An 18534-nucleotide genomic window follows, 5' to 3' on the forward strand; every position below is an offset into this window, starting at 1 on the left:
ACACACTCCTGCATGGGGCATGGAGCATGGGGCATAATTGAGAGTAAATTAGCGCTATATTTGTATATAGGAATTGGTGAGCCAGTGAGCGGCAAGTCATCTTCATCCTCATCCTCATTCTCATCCCTATCCTCATCGTCCATTTCCTTTCTGGTGGCATCTCCATCCTCCCCACGTTTTTGATATGTTCTGGCTTAAACGAGAACGCTTAAATTCGCTGGTTGCGGCAATTGCTGCTGCATCGCCTGCTGCTCTGCCCCCACAACATCCTTTGCAGGCCATAAAAAAGAGCACCCAGAGCAGCAAGCAGACAGCTCCACGACTGTGGAAGCGCGGACATGGCCGCTCGGCCCTGCAACGGCAGCTGCTCCTCCTCCAGGCACAGCCGGAACTCGTCGTAGTCCAGGCGCGTGATGGCGCAGTAATGATTGAGCATGCACAGGCCCTGGCAGGGCGTACCGGACTGATATCGCACGGCATTGGCTCTGTGGTATCTGCAGATGAGAAAAAAAAAACACAACAGACGGAGTATCAAGAGGGTAGGGGAGAGAGAGAGTGTAGAGGATGTATTGGTCGGATCTACCCTGGAATAGTTTCTCTTTAAATACATATATTAAAGGGATATTCCACTTAAAGCAGTAGTTGCAACTATTTGGGGAAATGTAGATTCAATTGGAAAAATTCTTGGAGCTCTGCAGCTGCTATATGCATCTGGAAATCTAGGGTATTCGTTGAAAGATTCATATCAAAGCTATCCATATCATGCTATGACTCATGTAATTTGAGTAGTTTTGTGGATTAACAGGAGATTTTTCGAATGAGCCTGAAAAGAACTTAAGACCTTTCGAATTCCTTCTTTAGTTCTACCAAAAACCTACAGAGTTCAGCTTAAATAATCCTCGTACTATTAAAGTTAAAACTTGGGACTCATTTAACTTCAAGGGATAAAGTATCTTCCATGTAAACAGTGATTCAAATACCTTTTGAATCCAAACATTGGATTCTTTCTATTGTGCTATGGTTGACTTTATTGCAAATCCTGCTCAAAACGAATATACCATTTTAACTGATGACAGATTACTGAGTAAACATCAATCAACGGAAAGAGGACAACTATAATTGCTCGCAAAACATTTACCTGGTGAACCAGGAGGCATCGGTGCCCGTGAAGCGCTCCGCAAAATTGTGCAACGCCAGGGCGGAGATCTCGGAGAGGGCGTAGTAGTGCGTCAGATTGTACTCGGGCTGCCAGAGCGGCTCCTGGGCCCGATTAGCCAGTGGCAGGTCTAGCCAGAACTGGGTGTAGTCCAGCACCTGGCCGCTTCCCGTGTCGAATTTGTACAGCCGCAGGGCCGGATTATTGGATGAGCCGATGCCCGCCTTCCGTGGCACAATCGAGGGGGCAATCATCATCCAAGAGATGGGGTGTCCTGTCAATGAAGCAATGGCGGCTTGAAAACCGAACTGGATTACAGGCAATTCGGGGGGCGATAACACTACCTTGGGCATCGTAGATCAGGCGGAAAGTGTCCGAGTGCAGGTGGCCGAAGAACTGTCCCTGGATGACCGAGGCGAAGCGGCGCACCATCTCCAGATACCGCCGGTTGTTGCGCTCCGTGAACATTAACTGGTTGTGCTGCTGCGGTCCCAGATGACGCTCGTCCACGCCCGGCGGCATGTGACCCACGATGTAGACCTGGTGGCAGCCACAGATATCCAAACAGATAAATCGCATTCGGTGTAAGGCCACCCAGCAAATTAAATATACCAATTAATCAACCAGGAACTCGCTGCTATTCGATTTTATTCACGACACGGTCGCCCCGGTTCATACGCATGCACTCATGTATGCACGAGTATTTATGAATATCTGCATGCAGAAAATGAAAATCCCTTTAAATATCTTGTTAATATCGGACAGATTTCAGCATTCGCATTACAGGCAGTAATTTTTAAATTGATGAATAAAATTCCACACTAAAATATAGCCAGCGGAGCCACAGGAAACGGGGGAATGCTGGGCATAAATTTATACTTTTATCTATAAAATTATTACAGGTACTCGTATACGACTTGCATTCACTTCCTGCTGTGCTGTGATTTCACCCATTAATAAGCTTCTTCAGACCGACATTGGACGTGTTAATTAATTACCTAGAACTGTGTGTTTTTTGTTTTTTTTTTTATCAATCGACTCGAACCTGTGGAGCCTCTAATCAAAATGTACGTATTCCCTTATTTCCTGGGGTATATTTTGGTACACAGCTATAAAGGATTTCCCTAAATGTTCAGGTAGGGAAGTCAAGGACATTCCTACCTCCTTTTAGTTGGGTAAACTCTCACTCTTTACCCACTTACAAAGTTTCTAGACCCTTGATTACCGTTTCCAGTTTATCCCGCGACTTGGTGAGCACCTCCTCCAGCCAGAGCCACTGCTGCTCGGCCAGCACCTCCTCCTGGGCGGACATGGAGCTGACGGAGGCCTTGGGCTCTGCATAGTACTCGACTGGCCAGCGCAGGCTGTGCGATGCCCTCGGATCTGGGGGGTCGTGATCCAGGCGCATGAAGTTCGTGTTGAGGGCAACGATGCGCAGGCGGCTCTTCGTCTGCTCGATGGAGTAGTAGCCGCCCTGGTCAAAGGTCACGAGTGCTTCCGAAGGCAGCCAGTGGCGCCAGAGTTCGCCCATCCTTTGGTAGCTGCCGCTGCCGTCCTCGTGCCCCAAAACGGGGAATATGAACTGCGAGGAGAAGCTGCGTCCGAGGAGATCCGTGATGTTGCGCAGGATCTCGTGCTGCTTCTGCTCGGACAGCGGCTGGGCCGAGTGCGAGAGGGCATCCCCGGTCCAGAGGACAAACTCCACATTGTCGCCCTGCTTGGCCTTCATTGTCTTCACGGCGGACTCCACCAGGCTCCAGGGACTGTCGCAGTTGTAGTGCCCAAAGAGCCCTGGCGCCTCACTGGCCGCATTCGCGGCATTGGAGCCCGAACTGGAGCTGGAGACGGGTCGCTCCAACTGCCAGCAGCTTCGGTAAATGTCCCCCTGGGTCGAGTAGATGGTATCCAAGTGAAGGTCGCTGATGTGCCAGAAGTAGCCTGCAATCAGAGAGAGGGACAGAGAGAGAGAGAAAGAGAGAAAGAGAGAGAGATTAAAGTTTGTGTTGTTTGGGCTATTCCTGTGCGGGAAAGGCCACCCCCGTTGGGCATTTGCCTGCCGGCTGGCGGTGAAAACCAAAACAGCGTGTAGTTTTCCCTGCAGCTGAAAAACAACGTCAGTTGACTGACCTGAGGAGGAACCTGAGAACTGATCCGCCGCTCTACGGTATGCGGTATGCGGTACGGGGTATGCGGTACGCGGTCTACGCTCTACCTGTGTGGGAGGGAGGTCGGAGAGTTATCGAGTGAGGCGGAGCAGCGGCACGGAGATCAGTTTCAGTTGGCATTGGCATGCGCATAGATCGATCAACCGGACACAAGTCGCATCTCAGGACAGAAGCCGACGACGACAGGACGACGGGCAAGAACAGTGGCTACTGTGGATACGGATACAGATACGGATACGGAGAGAGCTGTGACGGCTATCCTTTCATGCCCGGCGAGAGCACGAGCACGAATACGAGCAAGATCCAGAACCAGAGCAGCAGCTAGAGCCGGAGTCAGAGCCAGAGCCAGAGCCAGATCCAGAGCAGGATGAACGGACGCTTCGGTCTCAGTCTCAGCTTCAGTCTGTCGCTGCTCCTTGTGGCGGCAACCATGTCGCAGATGCTGCAGCAGGTCCAGGGCCGCAGGAAGTTCTGCGGCGAGGCCCTCAACGAGGCGCTTGACCTGATTTGTGTTAATGGCTTCTCACGCAGGATCAAACGCAACCACAATTGTAAGTACCATCCCCCCAATCAATACGCGGTACTGTAGCCCGACTAACTCCCAGACTCAAGTGGTGCAGGCCCCGGATCCGAATGCCCCATCCCGTAAGTGGGTCGCCCTGCTCCACAAATTGGATGGAATCCCGGGAACGGGCACGGGAACGGACACAGGCGCGGGAACAGCAACAGACGGCAAGGGAACACCTGGCGACGGAAAAAATGGACACAACCTGCGGCGTCATCGTCGCCGCATCGCCCACGAGTGCTGCAGGGATGGCTGCACCTACGAGGACATTTTGGAGTACTGCGCCTAACCCCCAAAGCGGGAGAGCCTACGATATGACGAGGTGATGACTGGAGGATGCTGGAGGACTGGCGGCGGAAGCAAACGAAACAAAAAACGATGACAACACAACGACAAGGACGACAACGGGGCAGCGGGCTGACGATGTGGACAATTCCCATGGGATGCCAACCGGAAGGCGTTTTGCAATTCATTTTTCTACACTTAACCCTAGAAATATAAATATAAATGCATAAACCTAAACATAATATCTTAAATATTTCATTGTAATATTCTTAAAGGAAGCAAATAAAGTTACTCTCCAACCAAGCAGCAGCAACAAAAGAATATCTCTTTTGCCTCTTGCTGTTTTTCCTTCTGCCAGCCAGAATTCGCATTCCAGCTGTGCACTGAATGCCCCAACCCATCAGAACCAGAGCCCCAGAACCCCAGAACTTCAGCCCCAACCCATGCTCCAGCTCCAGCCCCATCCCATGTTCATCAACGCGTTGCCCTTGTACTCGTATTCCGCGAACAATAATGAAAATTATGCATTTTTAATTAGATGACGTTGTGATTTTAATAAGAATAACAAAAGGCAATACTGCGGATGGCAGGAAACGAACGAGGAATACACTCGACCAGAGTTTCCCTTTTGATTGCCATTGGATTTGCGAAGAATTTGACTTGAAAGATAGCTGGGGGATGGACTCTTACAGAAAGAAACCAAGAATACGTATTCCTCTTGTTTTAAACACTTTTTTAACGGAAATTACAGTGTTTCAGTGTTGGAGAACTTTCCAGTCATTTGTCTCTCAGAAATTTCCAGCGCGCACTGTATGTGGAGTTATAGGCTAGTCTTCTTCCTGACTAAAGTACTTTAACTATTTCTATTCTTCAACAAGTGCCCCCCCCAGTGTACTATCAAAGCTCTCAGAATTCAAAATCAATTTGTTTTCAGAATGGAAATTGGTTGCCTGCCGGCTTTAAGTCCTCCAATAGTTGTGTAAGCCCTTATATGATAGAGAACTTTATGCGCATCATCTTATTGTTCGTTCGTTCGTTCGTTCGTTCGGCAATCAAGATCCGTGCGTAATTACTTGTGCGGGAGTGTAAACAAAGACCAGACCACTGGCCCGATAGCGTCAGCTGATATGCGTAAGACCTCTCCCAGGCACCACCCACCCACCCACACCACACAGAAACTGGGGGAAGGGATAGGATAGGGATATAAACAACCCACACCAAAACCGAGTCGAACAGAACAGAACAGAGCCAAACCGAAAGTAGACCAGACCATGGCCAGCCGCCGGAGAGAACCAACTGACACCTCATCTAACGCACCCTGACAGTGCTCAGACTGTGGCTACGAGGAGCAGACAACGGATCCGGATTCGGTTTCATATAAAGCTTGCCACCGGCGCTGAGAGTCCTACAGTTGTGGCGTGGAAAGTTGAGAGGCATCTACTCCGAGTCAGAGGAACAGGAGAGTGAGCCCCACAATTGTGCACCATGCAGCAGACCAAGTCGAAGAGCTTATACCTCGTCCTAATTCTTGTGGGGCTGGTGGTGATGGGACAGCAGACCGCAGCAGATATGTATCTTTGTGGCACCGAACTGAACGATGCCCTGTCCACCATGTGCGGCCGCCATGGCTATAACCGGATGCTGAAGCGGTCCTTCGGTGGGTGTCTAATCATTTTGCAATCGAGTCTTTACTATATATTCTTTGGGGTTTCTCCCAGATCCGACGGACTACAATGATATCGAGGGTGGATTCGGATTGGCCAGAATGGAATTTGATGATCGCTCGCTGCTTCATCGAATGCTGGGCGAAAGCGCCGCTCAGCTGATGAAGACACGGCGTCGTCGTGTCGGGGTCTCCGACGAATGCTGCCTGAAGCCGTGCTCACTTGGAGAGCTCCTCAACTACTGTGCCAAGCCGCCTGGGCAGTACGGGAACTAATGGAGCACAACTGATGATATCTGGAAGCTAATGAATAGAACTGAATAGCCTGGGATAATGTGAATCTCTATAGCCCCCCCTGCACATAAATCGGCAGATAGATATATATATATATATACCTATATATAAATACATATGTATATTTTAATTATTTACTATCGAAAATTGGAGGAGACCGGGTTGATAGCATGTATGTTTGTATGTACTACCTATAGGGCCATGAATATTCCACCTCTCTATAAATTATTAAATAAATTATCCATTCAAACTGCTGCAGATTGGGCTACACAATGGTTTATCGTTCTCTTTTATTGAACTTAATTATTTATTAGCCATTTTGCCGATGGATATCTATGCTAATAATGCAGATATTAAAATTGATTTTCCAAAATTCATAATTCATTATTCGAAATTCATAATTCGATATAGAACAGTCCTTGAAGAAAGGGGCAACGGACTATTTAAGAGCCATTGCTTGTCCAAAATTCAATATAATTATTTCCTATGCAGGTTTATACCGACTCCTTTTACTTTCTGAGCTTTAGAGTAGGCATCTTCTGATCCGCAGAATTCCAGAATCATGGAATCATGGGTGATTCTTTTCCACACATAGGATTTATACTCATTTTGCACATTAAAACAAACGAATATCTTTCAATACTATCCGGAAACTTCAATAAGAGGAGGATAGGAATGAAATAACCACAGAATATCAGAAAACTTAGCATTCTACGGCGCTGGATGGCTTTTCAGGTAAATAATAAATATTAATAATAGAATATAATAAAAGAGAAATAATAAAGATAGAAAATTGAACGACATACACCACCATACTCGTATACGAGTTTCAGTTTTTCGAAATTTTCAGTATCTTCTATAGAATCCACAGAAACCTTTGCTTTAGGTGTGATCCTATGTATGACTCCTCTATAACTTCCCCACACTTTTCATGAATGTATTGTGGTAAGGCCCAAAGCGGGATATATATTCTATCTATATTTCTCGATCGTTTATAATAGTTAACATGCAACAAGCCATATATTAAACATTATTCGTACTCTCAATATTCGAATAGGTATGTGCACAAGGCACATGGAGAAACAGGGTCGGGTTGGGTGTGTGTTCGGTGCTGGATCGGTAGTCCTGGGGGGTCTTTAGTAATTGGGGATGGAGCAGTACTCCGTTAGAACGGATATGTCACAAGGCTTGCGGCAGCATCTATCGGCGATGCCCTGGCGGGTGCGACGGCGCACGGCGGCCAGGGAGCTTAGAGCCTCCTCTCCGCCGTAAAATCGGCCACCGAAGAGCGGATAGGGCAGTACATCAGAGGCTGTGCCCTCCTTGTCCTCCACGTACTGGATGGGATCGAGCGGATCCAGCTCGGTGGCGGCGGCTACAAGGAATCAGAATTGTGTTTTAGGGAAGAGAGAAGCGCCGAGCCGCCGCTTAGTGCTGCACTTACGCATGCCTCGCTTGTGGGGCAGGACACTGTTGAACTCCTTGCACACCAGGGACAGCATCTCGTTCAGCTTGTAGCTGCACAGGACATGGTTGCTCTGGTCCCGCATGTACATGCTGCTGTCCGCGACGCCACACGACAGGGTCACAGCCAGGAGCACCAGGACCAGGGATACCGACACAATCTTGCTCATGGTTATGGCTGGGAGTGGTAGTGGGTTGGATTTGCTTTGCGGATGCTTTGAGAACTGCCGGATTATGGTAGCTGTGCCTGTCTCCTGTTCTGGCCTCAATCGAGCTTGGCTAAGCCGTAACTGTTGCTGGCCCTCTGGCTGGAGCTGGCTTATATACACATCTCGAATTGGGTCTGGGTCTGGGTTAGGGTCTAGGTCCGTGAAGTGAAAGCATATTCATATCCACATGGAGTGTCATTTTGTGTTAGGGACAAGTCGAGTGCATTTGGGGGCTGGGGCTGCGTCTGGGGCTGTGGCTCTGGCTCTGGCTGTGGCTGTGGCTGGGGCCACCACTTGCCACTTCGCTTGCTTAACTCGTTCAATGTCACCGCTGACTTATGCAAATGCTTATTGGGACATTTGTGGGCGTATGAAAAGGTGTGGTGTGGGGCTCCTGTCAGCCAATTAAACAATTTATGTATAAACAGCGGGGCCGTGCTAAGCCTTTTGCCCTGCATTTATGAATACCAAATGAGGGAAACCCACCACCCACCACACGCCACCCCTCAAAGCCCCAACACCAATCCCCTTGTCCTTCTTCAGGACGAGTACTTACCGATGCGAGCCTGGCCCACTGGCAGCCAGGAGAGGCTGAGGCTGAGGCAAAAGCAGGCCAGGAGCAGGCTCAACTTAGTCATCATTTTGGCTACGAAATATTGCTCCTTCTTGTGGGAACTTTTCCTTCTCCTCTTCCTTTGCCGGTTCCTGCTACTGTTTCAATGCTGTTTCTTGGACAAATTCTTTTTGCACAGTCTACTTTTATTCATTAGTCAAAGTTTTCGCTGCATAAATAGGTGATTACGAATCGGATTATGAATGTATTTACGAATATATGTATGGGTGTATATGTATGTATGTATGTATGTCTGTATGGGGTAGTGTGTCTTGGCGTTGATTGTGTGGATGGTGCTTTATTTGGGGAGGCAGTAGGAGGCCAGCTCCTCGTAGCGGCAAGAGTACACACAGCACTCGTCGTAGATGCCACCCGATGACCGCTGTCTCCTATGTCGCCGCGTCTTGATGAGCACCTCTGCCCCATAGAGGCTGGTGAGCAGGGGGCTCAACGCATACTCGGGTACCTCATCATCTTGGGCATCCACTGTGGAACTCTTTTTCTGCGGCAGCGTGTTGTAGCCGTGGGCACAGACCACGTCCATGGCGTCGGACAGGGCCTGGCCACACAGCTTGTGGCTACCCTGCTGCAGCTGATGGACATGGCCCTGGACGACGGCCAGGAAGATCAGCATGACGAGCGGCCAGTGCCGCCTGGAGACCTGTACTGCCGTTATTGCACTTGTGTCCTTGCCCAACATCCTGTGGCTGAGTCTGTTTTGGCTGTTTGAAGGCATTGCAACAGCTATTTATACGCCGAAATCTGCCTCAAATCTTACGGCAGTTCAATGCACTTTTGGGGCACTTGAACAACCAGTCCCCGTTCTGTATCCTGCCTCAAACCCTCTTGAAAACAACTCAAACCCTCTGTTTTCACACGTTAGTTTCCACTTAAGAGGCTGTGACTGCTGTCGCCGGCGATTACTGTTTCCCCACAGTGTGGCAGCCTCATTAGCATTTAGCTAGTGGGCGCCCCTGCTCCCTGCCCAGGTGGAAAGTATGCTTCACTAAGTTGAAGTGTGAGGCAGGCAGGCAAGCAGGCAGGCAGACCGAGGCGCTACAGTGTGCGAAACTGCTTCGATCTGGTGGGCTGGCCACATCGCAACAGTTGGTTGCCAGCGTTGCCGCAATCGGTTGCACACTCGAGACTCGAGACGACACTGCCCACACACTTCACGTGGAGAGAGGAAAACAGTACAAAATAATCGTGAAATAACTTCAAAATATATAAAAATGGTGCTCGATATCAAGATGTGCCGCTTTGACAATGTGCCCTGGGGCTTTCGGCTGGTGGGCGGCGCGGACTACGATTACCCCCTAACGGTTGTTAAGGTTAGGCCCGACCATCGCTCTCCGGACGGACGGATCGGATCGGAATCCCTGTCTCCGCCTCCGTCTCCGTCTCCTCTCACCTGTTACCCCACCCGCACACCTGTGGGGTGGCGCCTGTGTTTGTCACATTTGTTTACGGCTTGGAAATATCTCGCTTTTCGTCGGTCGCATTGCTTTTCAAATTAATTTAGCCTTTTTCGATATTTTTTTTTAGTTCAATTACGTAACGATGTGCGTTTTCGCGTTTTTTTGTGTGTGTGTGCATTTGCCAAATTGGCAAATTAGTTAATTAAAGTAATTCCTAGCAGAAACGCTCTTTTGTTTATCTAATCGACAGACAGACAGCCGGAAAGGGCCGTCCGTGCCGTGCATTTGCCTGCTAATGAGCCACATAATAGCGTCCGGGACATAAACTTATTCAAATTTTAATTGTGTGTTTTAGTTGCAGTCGCAGTGGCACTGTCAGTGGCAGTGGCAGTTGCCGTTGCAGTTGCAGTTGCAGTTGCGGAGATTCAGTGTCTGTTTCAGTTTCGGATTCTGTTCTGTTTCGGTTACGGTTTGTTGGATGTGCATACTCGTAAATTGCATTTTACATTTAGCATTTTCCCAATTTCGCATCGCATCGCATCCGATTTTGCAGTTACATTGTGTGTTGACAACAACAACAACAATACAACAATTAAGTATCAGCGTAAATCCGCGACAAATGCAATTTTTAATTGGCAAACTGAAATGCACACACACACAGACAGAGAGAGAGAGAGGGAGAGAGAGACGGAGGGAGAGAGCACCCAAATTTGAGTATCAGTGCAAGTGCGAGGGCTGTTTGAGTGGAAGAATTAAAGGTCGCGGGCGCCCTTTTTTTTGCAGTCTCTCTCTCTCATCAACAGGCTCTCCGCGCTCTCCGTAGCTACGTGAATGAACCTGGGAAAGGTTTTATTTTATTTTAAAATAATTGGCATAATTGATTGGCATAAAAAATCCAAGGATCGCCTACTCCACCGTTCTGTAATTTGGGATTCACTTTAATAGTTGTCCCTGCCACCTTCCCTCTTCTCTATTTAAAGAGATTATGATTTTCGTCACCTTATTTGAATACACCTTGGCATACGCATGTTTGCCTTGCGAATTTACCGCTTAAAATTCGCTTAAAAGCGCACTCTCAGGCCTTATCTTCAATCTGCATCTTACATATGTATGTATGTATTTCATTCTCTCTCTGTCCCCCCCTTTCACTTCAAGGTGTTCTTTAAATAGACGTAAGCCAGCACTCAATGCGGTTTGGGTCTCTGCATTTATGTACCTAGAAATTTACTACGCAATTGAAAAACGCAAAAGGAGACTTATAAACGTAAGCACTGCGAGGTCTTCTGTTGCGCTTTCCTTTCCTCTCCGCTCCCCTCCATCCCCTCGATTGCCTTGCACTCCTTGCATTGCTGGGTCCTCGAGGCAGCCTTGAATGTCGCAGCGGCAGAAGAAATACATACTATGTACACTGTACATACATTCATACATATGAACGCTTGTGAATGCTTGCAAACAACGGAATCAACACTCAAGACAAATACTACTCGCACAATGCAATGGCGAAGGAGCAGCTTTATAAAAGAGCAACAGGGAAATGGTAAACATGTTTTGGATATTCAGCTGTTCGATATGTACTTTAATATGTGTATTTACATATCGCTGTACGGTAGCTTCCAGTTTCTTTTCGAGCAGCCCTCGTCGCAGTGTCATACACAGTGCCCTTCTCTTCTTCCCGCTCTCTATACTCACTCACGATTAGGCATTGTTCCTGCTCCTCTTGCGTGAGTGTTCTGGGGGTCTGGGGGTTCGGGGTGCTCTGGGGTGCTCTGGGGGTCTGGGTCTTCTGCTCTTTGTTTTGCTGACATTTGGCGCGCGCTTTATTTTTATGCACTTAGCACGCGACGCTACACCCGACGACAGCTAATAGAAATCCCCCATTATCGCATCTATTGTGCGAGTATCTCGACCCCTCGCACTTGTATCCGTGCTTCGTATCTGTGTGCATACATATCTAAAGCTGCATCTATCCCTCTGCGTATGTGTATGCTGTGTGATAGGTGACCGAGGGGAGTATTGCCGATGAGGCTGGACTGCGGGTGGAGGACATCATTGTGCGCATCAATGACACCGCTGCCATGCCCCTAACCCATGACGAGGCCCACCGCCTCATAATGAACAGTGGCAGCGTCTTCTACTTTGGCGTCTACCGGTGAGAGCATCCTCTTTGGGGACCATAACCATTTATCAAAACTCTTTTTGGGGGATATTCCTTCTTCTCGTTCTTGCAGCGAGCTCGAGGAGGATGTGTACGAGTGCCCCAAGCGGTTTCCCACCAGCGAGAGTTCGTTGACCAAGTCCCCCACTCCTACACCGCCGCTGTCACTGTCTCCGACTCCGTCGCTGCTCCGGCTGGCGGAAGCCGCAAATGCTCGCACTCCGGAACTCTGGTCGGAGCCCGTTCCCCCTGTGGCGGAGGAACGTCGCCAAGCCATGTCGGAAGTGCATTCGGAAGACAATCGCGAGGATGGAGGAGCCCGTGCCGGAGCCGGAGCTGGAGCCGGAGCCGGAGCCCTGCCAGAAGAAGCTCCCAACGACGGGCGGCTGTATTTGCCCGAATTACCCGATCGTCCGTGTTCGGCGCTGTCAGAGCGGGCGGAAATTAAGCTGGTGGAGGAGGAAATTGCCGCCGTGCTGTCCGGCGAGACGGAGGTGCTCAAGGAGCACAGTGTCCTGGGGTGCGTTCCATAACACATAACACCAATCCCCACTACGTGGAGTGGCTGTGACGAGTGGGCTAGGAGTGCTTTAACCAGTGCTTTCTATATGATAGCGTCAATTTCTACAGGCTCTTCCCCAAGCCGGGCGTCTGCATGGCCAGCGATGTGCTCCGTTCCCTCAACGAGGAGGTGACCAAGACGAAACTGGAGAAGGACAAGGAGAACCGCAAGTGGTCCACCTTCCTGCAGCGGCCCGACCGTCCAGTGCCCAAGAGCAAGCAGCAGCTGGAGGCCGAGCGTCGGGCGGCCAATGCCTACAAGGTGACAATTGTCAAGTCCGCGCCCCGCGGCACCTCTCCCATGGTGAGTGTGTGCATCCTCCCATGGATGTCTGACTCTGTGTCTGTCTCTGTGGCTGTGTGTGTGGATCAGAGGTTAATTTTCTTCATGTGACAGCCGGAAACTAAGCCGGCGCCAAAGGAAGCGACGCCGCCAGAGCCAGAGCCAGTCAAGGAGGAGGAGCCGCCCAAAGACGAGGAGAAGCAGAAGGAGGAGGAGGAGGAGCCACTGCCCACCGACAGCGAAGTGCCGAATTTGGAACAGTTGCCGGGTAGTGACCCGCAGGAGCAGGGGGAGGAGCAGCAGGAGAAGGCCGATGCCCCAAAGGAGGTTTCCGACGGCCTAACCGAGGCGGAAGCACCGCCTGTGGCTAGCGATGAGTCCACTGAGCCGGGCTCCCCGTCTGGCGGTGGTGGTGCTGCTGCTGCAGCTGAAACTGAAACACCTGCATCCCCTGCATCTCCGCCTGCCCCTGTCCCAGTCACACCACCCAAAACCGAGGAGGAACAAGCCCTGGAGCGGCAGCTGGCCGATGTGCAGAAGCAGTTAGCCGCACTCTCCACTTTGCCCTCGACCATACAGTCAACGCTGGACGCGGTGACCAAGCAGTTGGCCGACCTGCTGCCCACATTCAAGCTCCAGCAGCAGCCGCAGTCCATGCCACAAATCGATGAAGGCCTGGGCGAGGAGGGAGAGGCCGACGGGGATGGGAAGCCCGGATCCCAAACGGCCGCAGGCGAAATGGAGGATGCAGGTGCAAAAAACTATGGCCCCGGTCGACAGTAATTAAATTTTTCTAATGGCGCACTTTGCGTATATCCTATCCTTTCTCCCTTCGGTTAAACCCGTAACCCGCATCCCGCGTCCTGGATGCTGGCTGCTGGATACTGGATACTACTGCTGGACTCTGAATCTCTTGCACCACCGTAGGCAAAGCCGTATCCATATCTGGGGCCGACAAGCCACTGGGGCCATGTGAAAATAATGAGGATAGATGCGATGCCAATGACCTGGAAGTGGCGGAAATTTCGCGCTCAACTGACGACAATCGCCAGGCGGACCAGAAGGCCGGAAAAACTCATGAACGAGAGCGGGAACGAGAACGGGAACGGGAACAGGAACAGGAGCTCAGCGAGGAGCAGAGCTTCAAGAAGCAGAAGGTGAGTGCCTGGTATGGGCTGTGGGCTGTGGGCGGTGGGCGTTGGGCGGTGGGTGAACAACGGACGCAAGGACATGGCCTTGGAGCTATGGAGAAGAAGTTAATGTAATTAGTCTGTCATGAGTGCTGGAGTCCGGCTTCCGAGTCCGAGTCCGAGCAACCTTTAATAACATTAGTGTCCCCCGGTCTGGTCTGATCTGTCCGTTGCGCTGCTCTACCTGGGATTCAGATTCCTCCACAGGCAGCCCTTAGCTGTTGTGGGAGATGTGGTAGATGCGGTAGATGCGGTAGATGCGGTAGATACGGTAGATACGGGATAGTATATCATTGTTTGCTTAATGGAAATGCTAGGGAAATGTGTATTCAAGCTGGAGATGCAAGAAGGGAAACGTATGCAAACGGGAGCTTCATTACTTTAGATTGTAAGTCTAGGAGGAATTAGTAATCGAATAAGAAGAACCGAGAAGTAAGAAGTGTGTAAAGTAATAGAAAAGGATTCTGAAAAAACTCGCAGGATAATAATAGAAAGCACTTGAATTTTGGGAGCTGCATTTATGACCACAGGAACACCTTCATAGGTCTCGTGGCCTCTCGGTACCATAAAACAAAGAGTCCAGTGTTCTGTTTTTAGGTATCCCCGCATTCGGTATACTTCCGAAGTTATCCTTAACCTGAGGAGATGCTTTAACCTGTCCAGCTGCAGACAGCTGGAGTTTCTCTTGGTTTCTATTTCCTTTTTCACAAAAAAAAAAACAAAAAAAGAACCCCCCACCCGCAACCACCTCCGCGTGCCACAAATTAACTAAAATGCCATTTGGTTTTTGTCTTTTTCTACTTGCAGCATAATGTGCGCTTCCAAACGTAGTTAGTTAGCTTTAATTGAGTTTAAATTTTGATAAATTGCCCGGCAGCAAGTTTTATTTGTGCCCAAGATTGTTCTCTAGTTGAATAAACTCGCCCTCGGGGCGCCACCCATTGGCAGTTGCTCTACCATTTCCCCACTCCACTCCGCTCCACTCCACCCCCAGTCGCAGTGGCAGTGGCAGTGGCAGGAGAAAAATGCAGAAACCAAAAGACAATTAGTAGGCACCAAGTGGAAACCACTTCAACTTTGTTTTCTCTCTACCCCTTTCTCTTTTCTCTTCTCTCTACTTTCTCCTTCCCCTCTGCAAATTCTCTTTTCCATGCTCCATCACTCGTATTCGTGTATGGGTGTATGCTTCCCCCCACCTCCCCCCTGGCTCTCCTCGCTCTATGGCTCTATGGCTCTACGGCTCTTTGGCGCTATGTTGTGTGTGCTATTGCGATTGTGGGCGATGACATGGTCATGGCCAGAAACACGATGTCATTGAGGAGCTCGAGGAGCATTTGGTGCGCAAAAACAATCCCAGGCGGTCAAAGCGGGCCTTTGGGCCCCTGGTCCCATCATCGGAGCGACCACTGGTGCTGCCCGGCGGACGGCGCTGGTATCGGCCCAAGGATGCCTACAACGATGAATTCATAGCCGAGACACTGAGCGCCCAGGCGGAACTCATCACGGGCAGCACTCTCGGGTGGGTACAAGAGTCCTGAGTTCTCCTTCACTCTCCATCACACTCCAGTCCCTCCCATACCAGAAGCCGGATTATTTGACCAGGCTTTCCCACACACACACACACACACACACGCACACGCATACAGGCGCACACAGGCTCACACAAAAACAGACATAGACATACGTAGACATGGCATAACCAGGCCAAAAGCTCATCTCTGGCACTCATCTTCTTCACTTTTTCCATGGCTCATACTCGCTCCACATCGCCCATCGTCCATCGTCCATTGCACGAATGCACCATAAATTTGCGCATTAGCAGCTGTCCCTACGAGAGCCCTCTGCTGGGCTACGACTCCAGGTACTGGGTCCCCCAATCACTAGAGCCCTTAGATGCACTTTCATTACCATTATCGTTGGAATTATCATTACCATATCCCATGCCCATGCCCATGCCCAAGCCCATGTCCATGTCCATTCGCCATTCTCCTGCGCCATTCTCCATTTTCCATCTCAATCTCCTCATCACCCCTTCTCATGCTGATTCCCATTGTGGGAACCGTCTGTCATATGGCCTGAAGTTGATTTGACTTTTCCTCCTTTGAGTTTCGTTTTTGGGATGCTTTCTTTATGCATGCTGCACTTTTGCCTTATGGCCTTCTCTCTCTCTCTCTCTCTCACTCTCTCCTTTCACTTTGTCTTTGTCTTTGTCATTGTTACTGTAGCCGTCTCTGTCTCTGTCTCTGTATGTATCTCTCTCTCTCTTTCGGTTCTCATTGTAGATTGCATTTTGGAATCGTTTGTTCAATGGCGAGCATATAACACGCCAGCGCTTCAGGTAAGTTTTCCGCTGCGTTGCGGGAATCCTTCCACGACTCTTTAATGAGGCTAACAACTTCTCCATTCCACCGGTATGCTGTATGCTGTATGCTGTATGCTGTCTGTGCTCTGTGCTCTGTGTGTCTTTGCCCGCCCTTGTCTTGTTCTTAACCATTTTTTGGGGGGGAAAACGATTCGCTCTTGGTCCTGGTCCATCCTGTGCTGCTGCTGCTGCTCTGCTGCTGCTGCGCTCACGTCCTCAGGGAGCTGCAGGGTCTCAGCCTGACCATGCAAAAGTAAGTTGTCACATTGGAAGTTTTCTTATGTTCTTTAACTCTGGTTCTGGTTCATTGCATGCATGCGTGGCTCCACTGGGAGCTGGAATGTCCCACTCGCCCCACTCGCCCCACTTGCCCCACTTGCCCCTCGCAACCCTCTGTTTAAACTGAATACCAATTTAATATTGGCTGTCGTCTCTTGGCCATTCGCAGGGTCAACTTCATGAAGTACCAGAAGCCGGAGCGCAAAATCGATCTGAATCGCAGCGAGGTGTACAAGTATCTCAATCCGCATCTGGATCGGGCGCCCGTGCGTGGCATCGAAGTGCGTGCCCCTCTGGTGGCCGCCGAGTCCGACATACGCCAGTCACTGCAGTCATAGGAAAGGACTGTTGTCTATCTATCTATCTATTTATCTCTCTATCTATCTCCCTGAATCTATCTCTCCAGTGCCCACTTATGTAGCCATACGATTTATCTTCGCCTCGTCCCTCAGCACAGCCCTTGCCACACTCGATTATCGCATAAGAAGCTCAACTCAAATATAACTATCAATATGCTAACAGAAACCGAGTTTGTCAGATGCAAGGGGGGCGGTGCGTGGCGGTCCTTTGGGGTGCAGCAGGAGCACTATGACTATGGCGCAAGGGGATTGATGGGGGTGGGGGACTCTAATGCGATATTACATAATTTGTGTGCAACAAGGCGTATGTGTAATGTGTCGCTGTCGGGAGTCGTGCATGGCATATCCTCCTTCAGGCGCCCTGGCTGTTGCAATTTTCTTTTGCATAAACACGCGACGCCAACTGCTCGGCATCTGTTCGAGTATATATGTATGTATGTTTGTACATTGGGATTGTGTGTGTGCTTATATGTATGGATATGATGTATATATTCTTCGTGATTGTGTGGGTGACAAACTCTTGGAATTTGCATTTATTAAGGCAAATGAATTGGGTTGTAACAAAAAAGCAAATGGCAGCAGCACAATAAACCCGTCTTTAGTTATGGCACAAACAGCCATCCATATACTGGCTGGGGATATACAATATGTACGGATATCCTTCGGTATGGATGGTAATGGCTATGCCAATGGCGGGGATGTGGCGATGTGGGGAACGCACTGCCAAATCAAAATTGTTGTCACGTTATAATGGAACCCGGAACGGGTGAGCAATGTGCACATTTCACTTGTCCACCGAAAAAAACACAGAATGATGAGACATTTTTTTTTGTATATTTTCTCTTGTTTTTTGTTTTCTTGTTTTTTTTGTGGCAGAGGGATTCCAACTTGAATTTGGTCGTCGTCTACGTCGTCGTCAGGCCAACGGGCAATAAAAACGCGCCAACTACGTGTACGAGTACTCGTCAAACGCACGACTTTACGGACTAAGAGACTACAGCATCATCAACGGGCATTCGGCGGTTCGGAGCCACGGCGACGACAAGAGCGATGCTGTTGGCGTCTCGTCTTCGACTGTCACAACACGCTGGCATGTTGCCCCAGCATTATCATTGCATTGGCCACAAGGATACGCTGCAAGGATATGTTGCCGGAATGCTCGCAAATTCCACTCGAGTTGGGTTTCGGCTTTTGGGACAGCTTTCGAGTGGCAGCTTTTGGCGAAGCGAAAGAAACTTTGAGCGAAATGTTCAACAGCGTGCGGAGTAAAAGTCGCTTCGGGTGGCGACACTTCGTTCTCGGTTGCGGCAGGACAGGACAGGGTAGGACAGGATAGGACACTGTCCTGAGGACAGGGCCGAATAGGTAAAAGGCCGGAATGTCGGAAATAAAATTAAGATTTGTGCGCTGCCGAGCTCCAACTTGTTGGCACAAAAGTCTTTGGCTCTCTACTCATTTATATGCTTAATTGCTAAGCCCCGTTCACACTAAACTGAGTTTAACGCTTTGAAGT

At 49.7% G+C, this 18534-nt stretch overlaps 6 protein-coding genes across 19 annotated transcripts; 3 read left to right on the forward strand and 3 right to left on the reverse strand.

The window, feature by feature from the left end:
• Positions 1-63: 63 nt before the first annotated feature.
• LOC4812906 (acid sphingomyelinase-like phosphodiesterase 3b) lies at positions 64-18126 on the reverse strand. 2 transcript variants are annotated; one of them, XM_001353837.4, is made up of 6 exons: positions 17910-18126; positions 8358-8583; positions 2382-3094; positions 1501-1696; positions 1139-1430; positions 64-494 (listed from the first exon to the last, which is right to left on the reverse strand). In XM_001353837.4, exons 2-6 carry the CDS (start codon positions 8440-8442, stop codon positions 209-211), a joined length of 1572 nt encoding a protein of 523 aa, XP_001353873.3. In that variant the 5' UTR covers positions 8443-8583; positions 17910-18126; the 3' UTR covers positions 64-208. The 2 variants fall into 2 exon arrangements, with proteins under 2 accessions (XP_001353873.3, XP_015043245.1); XM_015187759.2 differs by having other exon boundaries at positions 17743-18126.
• Ilp4 (Insulin-like peptide 4) lies at positions 3668-4477 on the forward strand. Of its 3 annotated transcripts, none has more exons than XM_001353838.4 (2): positions 3668-3872; positions 3934-4477. In XM_001353838.4, the coding sequence occupies exons 1-2, from the start codon at positions 3689-3691 to the stop codon at positions 4173-4175; spliced, it is 426 nt and encodes a 141-aa protein (XP_001353874.3). In that variant the 5' UTR covers positions 3668-3688; the 3' UTR covers positions 4176-4477. The 3 variants fall into 3 exon arrangements, with proteins under 3 accessions (XP_001353874.3, XP_033241288.1, XP_033241289.1); XM_033385397.1 differs by having other exon boundaries at positions 3927-4068; XM_033385398.1 differs by having other exon boundaries at positions 3942-4068.
• Ilp3 (Insulin-like peptide 3) lies at positions 5441-6401 on the forward strand. The gene is made up of 2 exons (XM_002135061.3): positions 5441-5828; positions 5890-6401. The coding sequence occupies exons 1-2, from the start codon at positions 5657-5659 to the stop codon at positions 6108-6110; spliced, it is 393 nt and encodes a 130-aa protein (XP_002135097.1). The 5' UTR covers positions 5441-5656; the 3' UTR covers positions 6111-6401.
• On the reverse strand, positions 7067-7900 carry Ilp2 (Insulin-like peptide 2). The gene is made up of 2 exons (XM_033385396.1): positions 7573-7900; positions 7067-7503 (listed from the first exon to the last, which is right to left on the reverse strand). The coding sequence occupies exons 1-2, from the start codon at positions 7760-7762 to the stop codon at positions 7265-7267; spliced, it is 429 nt and encodes a 142-aa protein (XP_033241287.1). The 5' UTR covers positions 7763-7900; the 3' UTR covers positions 7067-7264.
• Ilp1 (Insulin-like peptide 1) lies at positions 8540-9305 on the reverse strand. The gene has a single exon (XM_001353840.4). The coding sequence runs from the start codon at positions 9148-9150 to the stop codon at positions 8713-8715; it is 438 nt and encodes a 145-aa protein (XP_001353876.4). The 5' UTR covers positions 9151-9305; the 3' UTR covers positions 8540-8712.
• Zasp67 (Z band alternatively spliced PDZ-motif protein 67) lies at positions 9425-17186 on the forward strand. 11 transcript variants are annotated; one of them, XM_033385391.1, is made up of 10 exons: positions 9624-9745; positions 11830-11981; positions 12061-12507; positions 12603-12852; positions 12946-13582; positions 13759-13988; positions 15323-15540; positions 16304-16359; positions 16604-16636; positions 16832-16862. In XM_033385391.1, the coding sequence occupies exons 1-8, from the start codon at positions 9647-9649 to the stop codon at positions 16341-16343; spliced, it is 2073 nt and encodes a 690-aa protein (XP_033241282.1). In that variant the 5' UTR covers positions 9624-9646; the 3' UTR covers positions 16344-16359; positions 16604-16636; positions 16832-16862. The 11 variants fall into 11 exon arrangements, with proteins under 11 accessions (XP_033241280.1, XP_033241284.1, XP_033241282.1 ...); XM_033385389.1 differs by lacking the exons at positions 16304-16359; positions 16604-16636 and adding an exon at positions 15844-15882 and having other exon boundaries at positions 9425-9745; positions 16832-17186; XM_033385393.1 differs by lacking the exons at positions 9624-9745; positions 16304-16359; positions 16604-16636 and adding exons at positions 9528-9607; positions 15844-15882 and having other exon boundaries at positions 16832-17186.
• Positions 18127-18534: the final 408 nt, after the last annotated feature.

Source organism: Drosophila pseudoobscura, chromosome X (assembly GCF_009870125.1).
Source record: "Drosophila pseudoobscura strain MV-25-SWS-2005 chromosome X, UCI_Dpse_MV25, whole genome shotgun sequence".
Lineage (NCBI taxonomy): Eukaryota > Metazoa > Arthropoda > Insecta > Diptera > Drosophilidae > Drosophila > Drosophila pseudoobscura.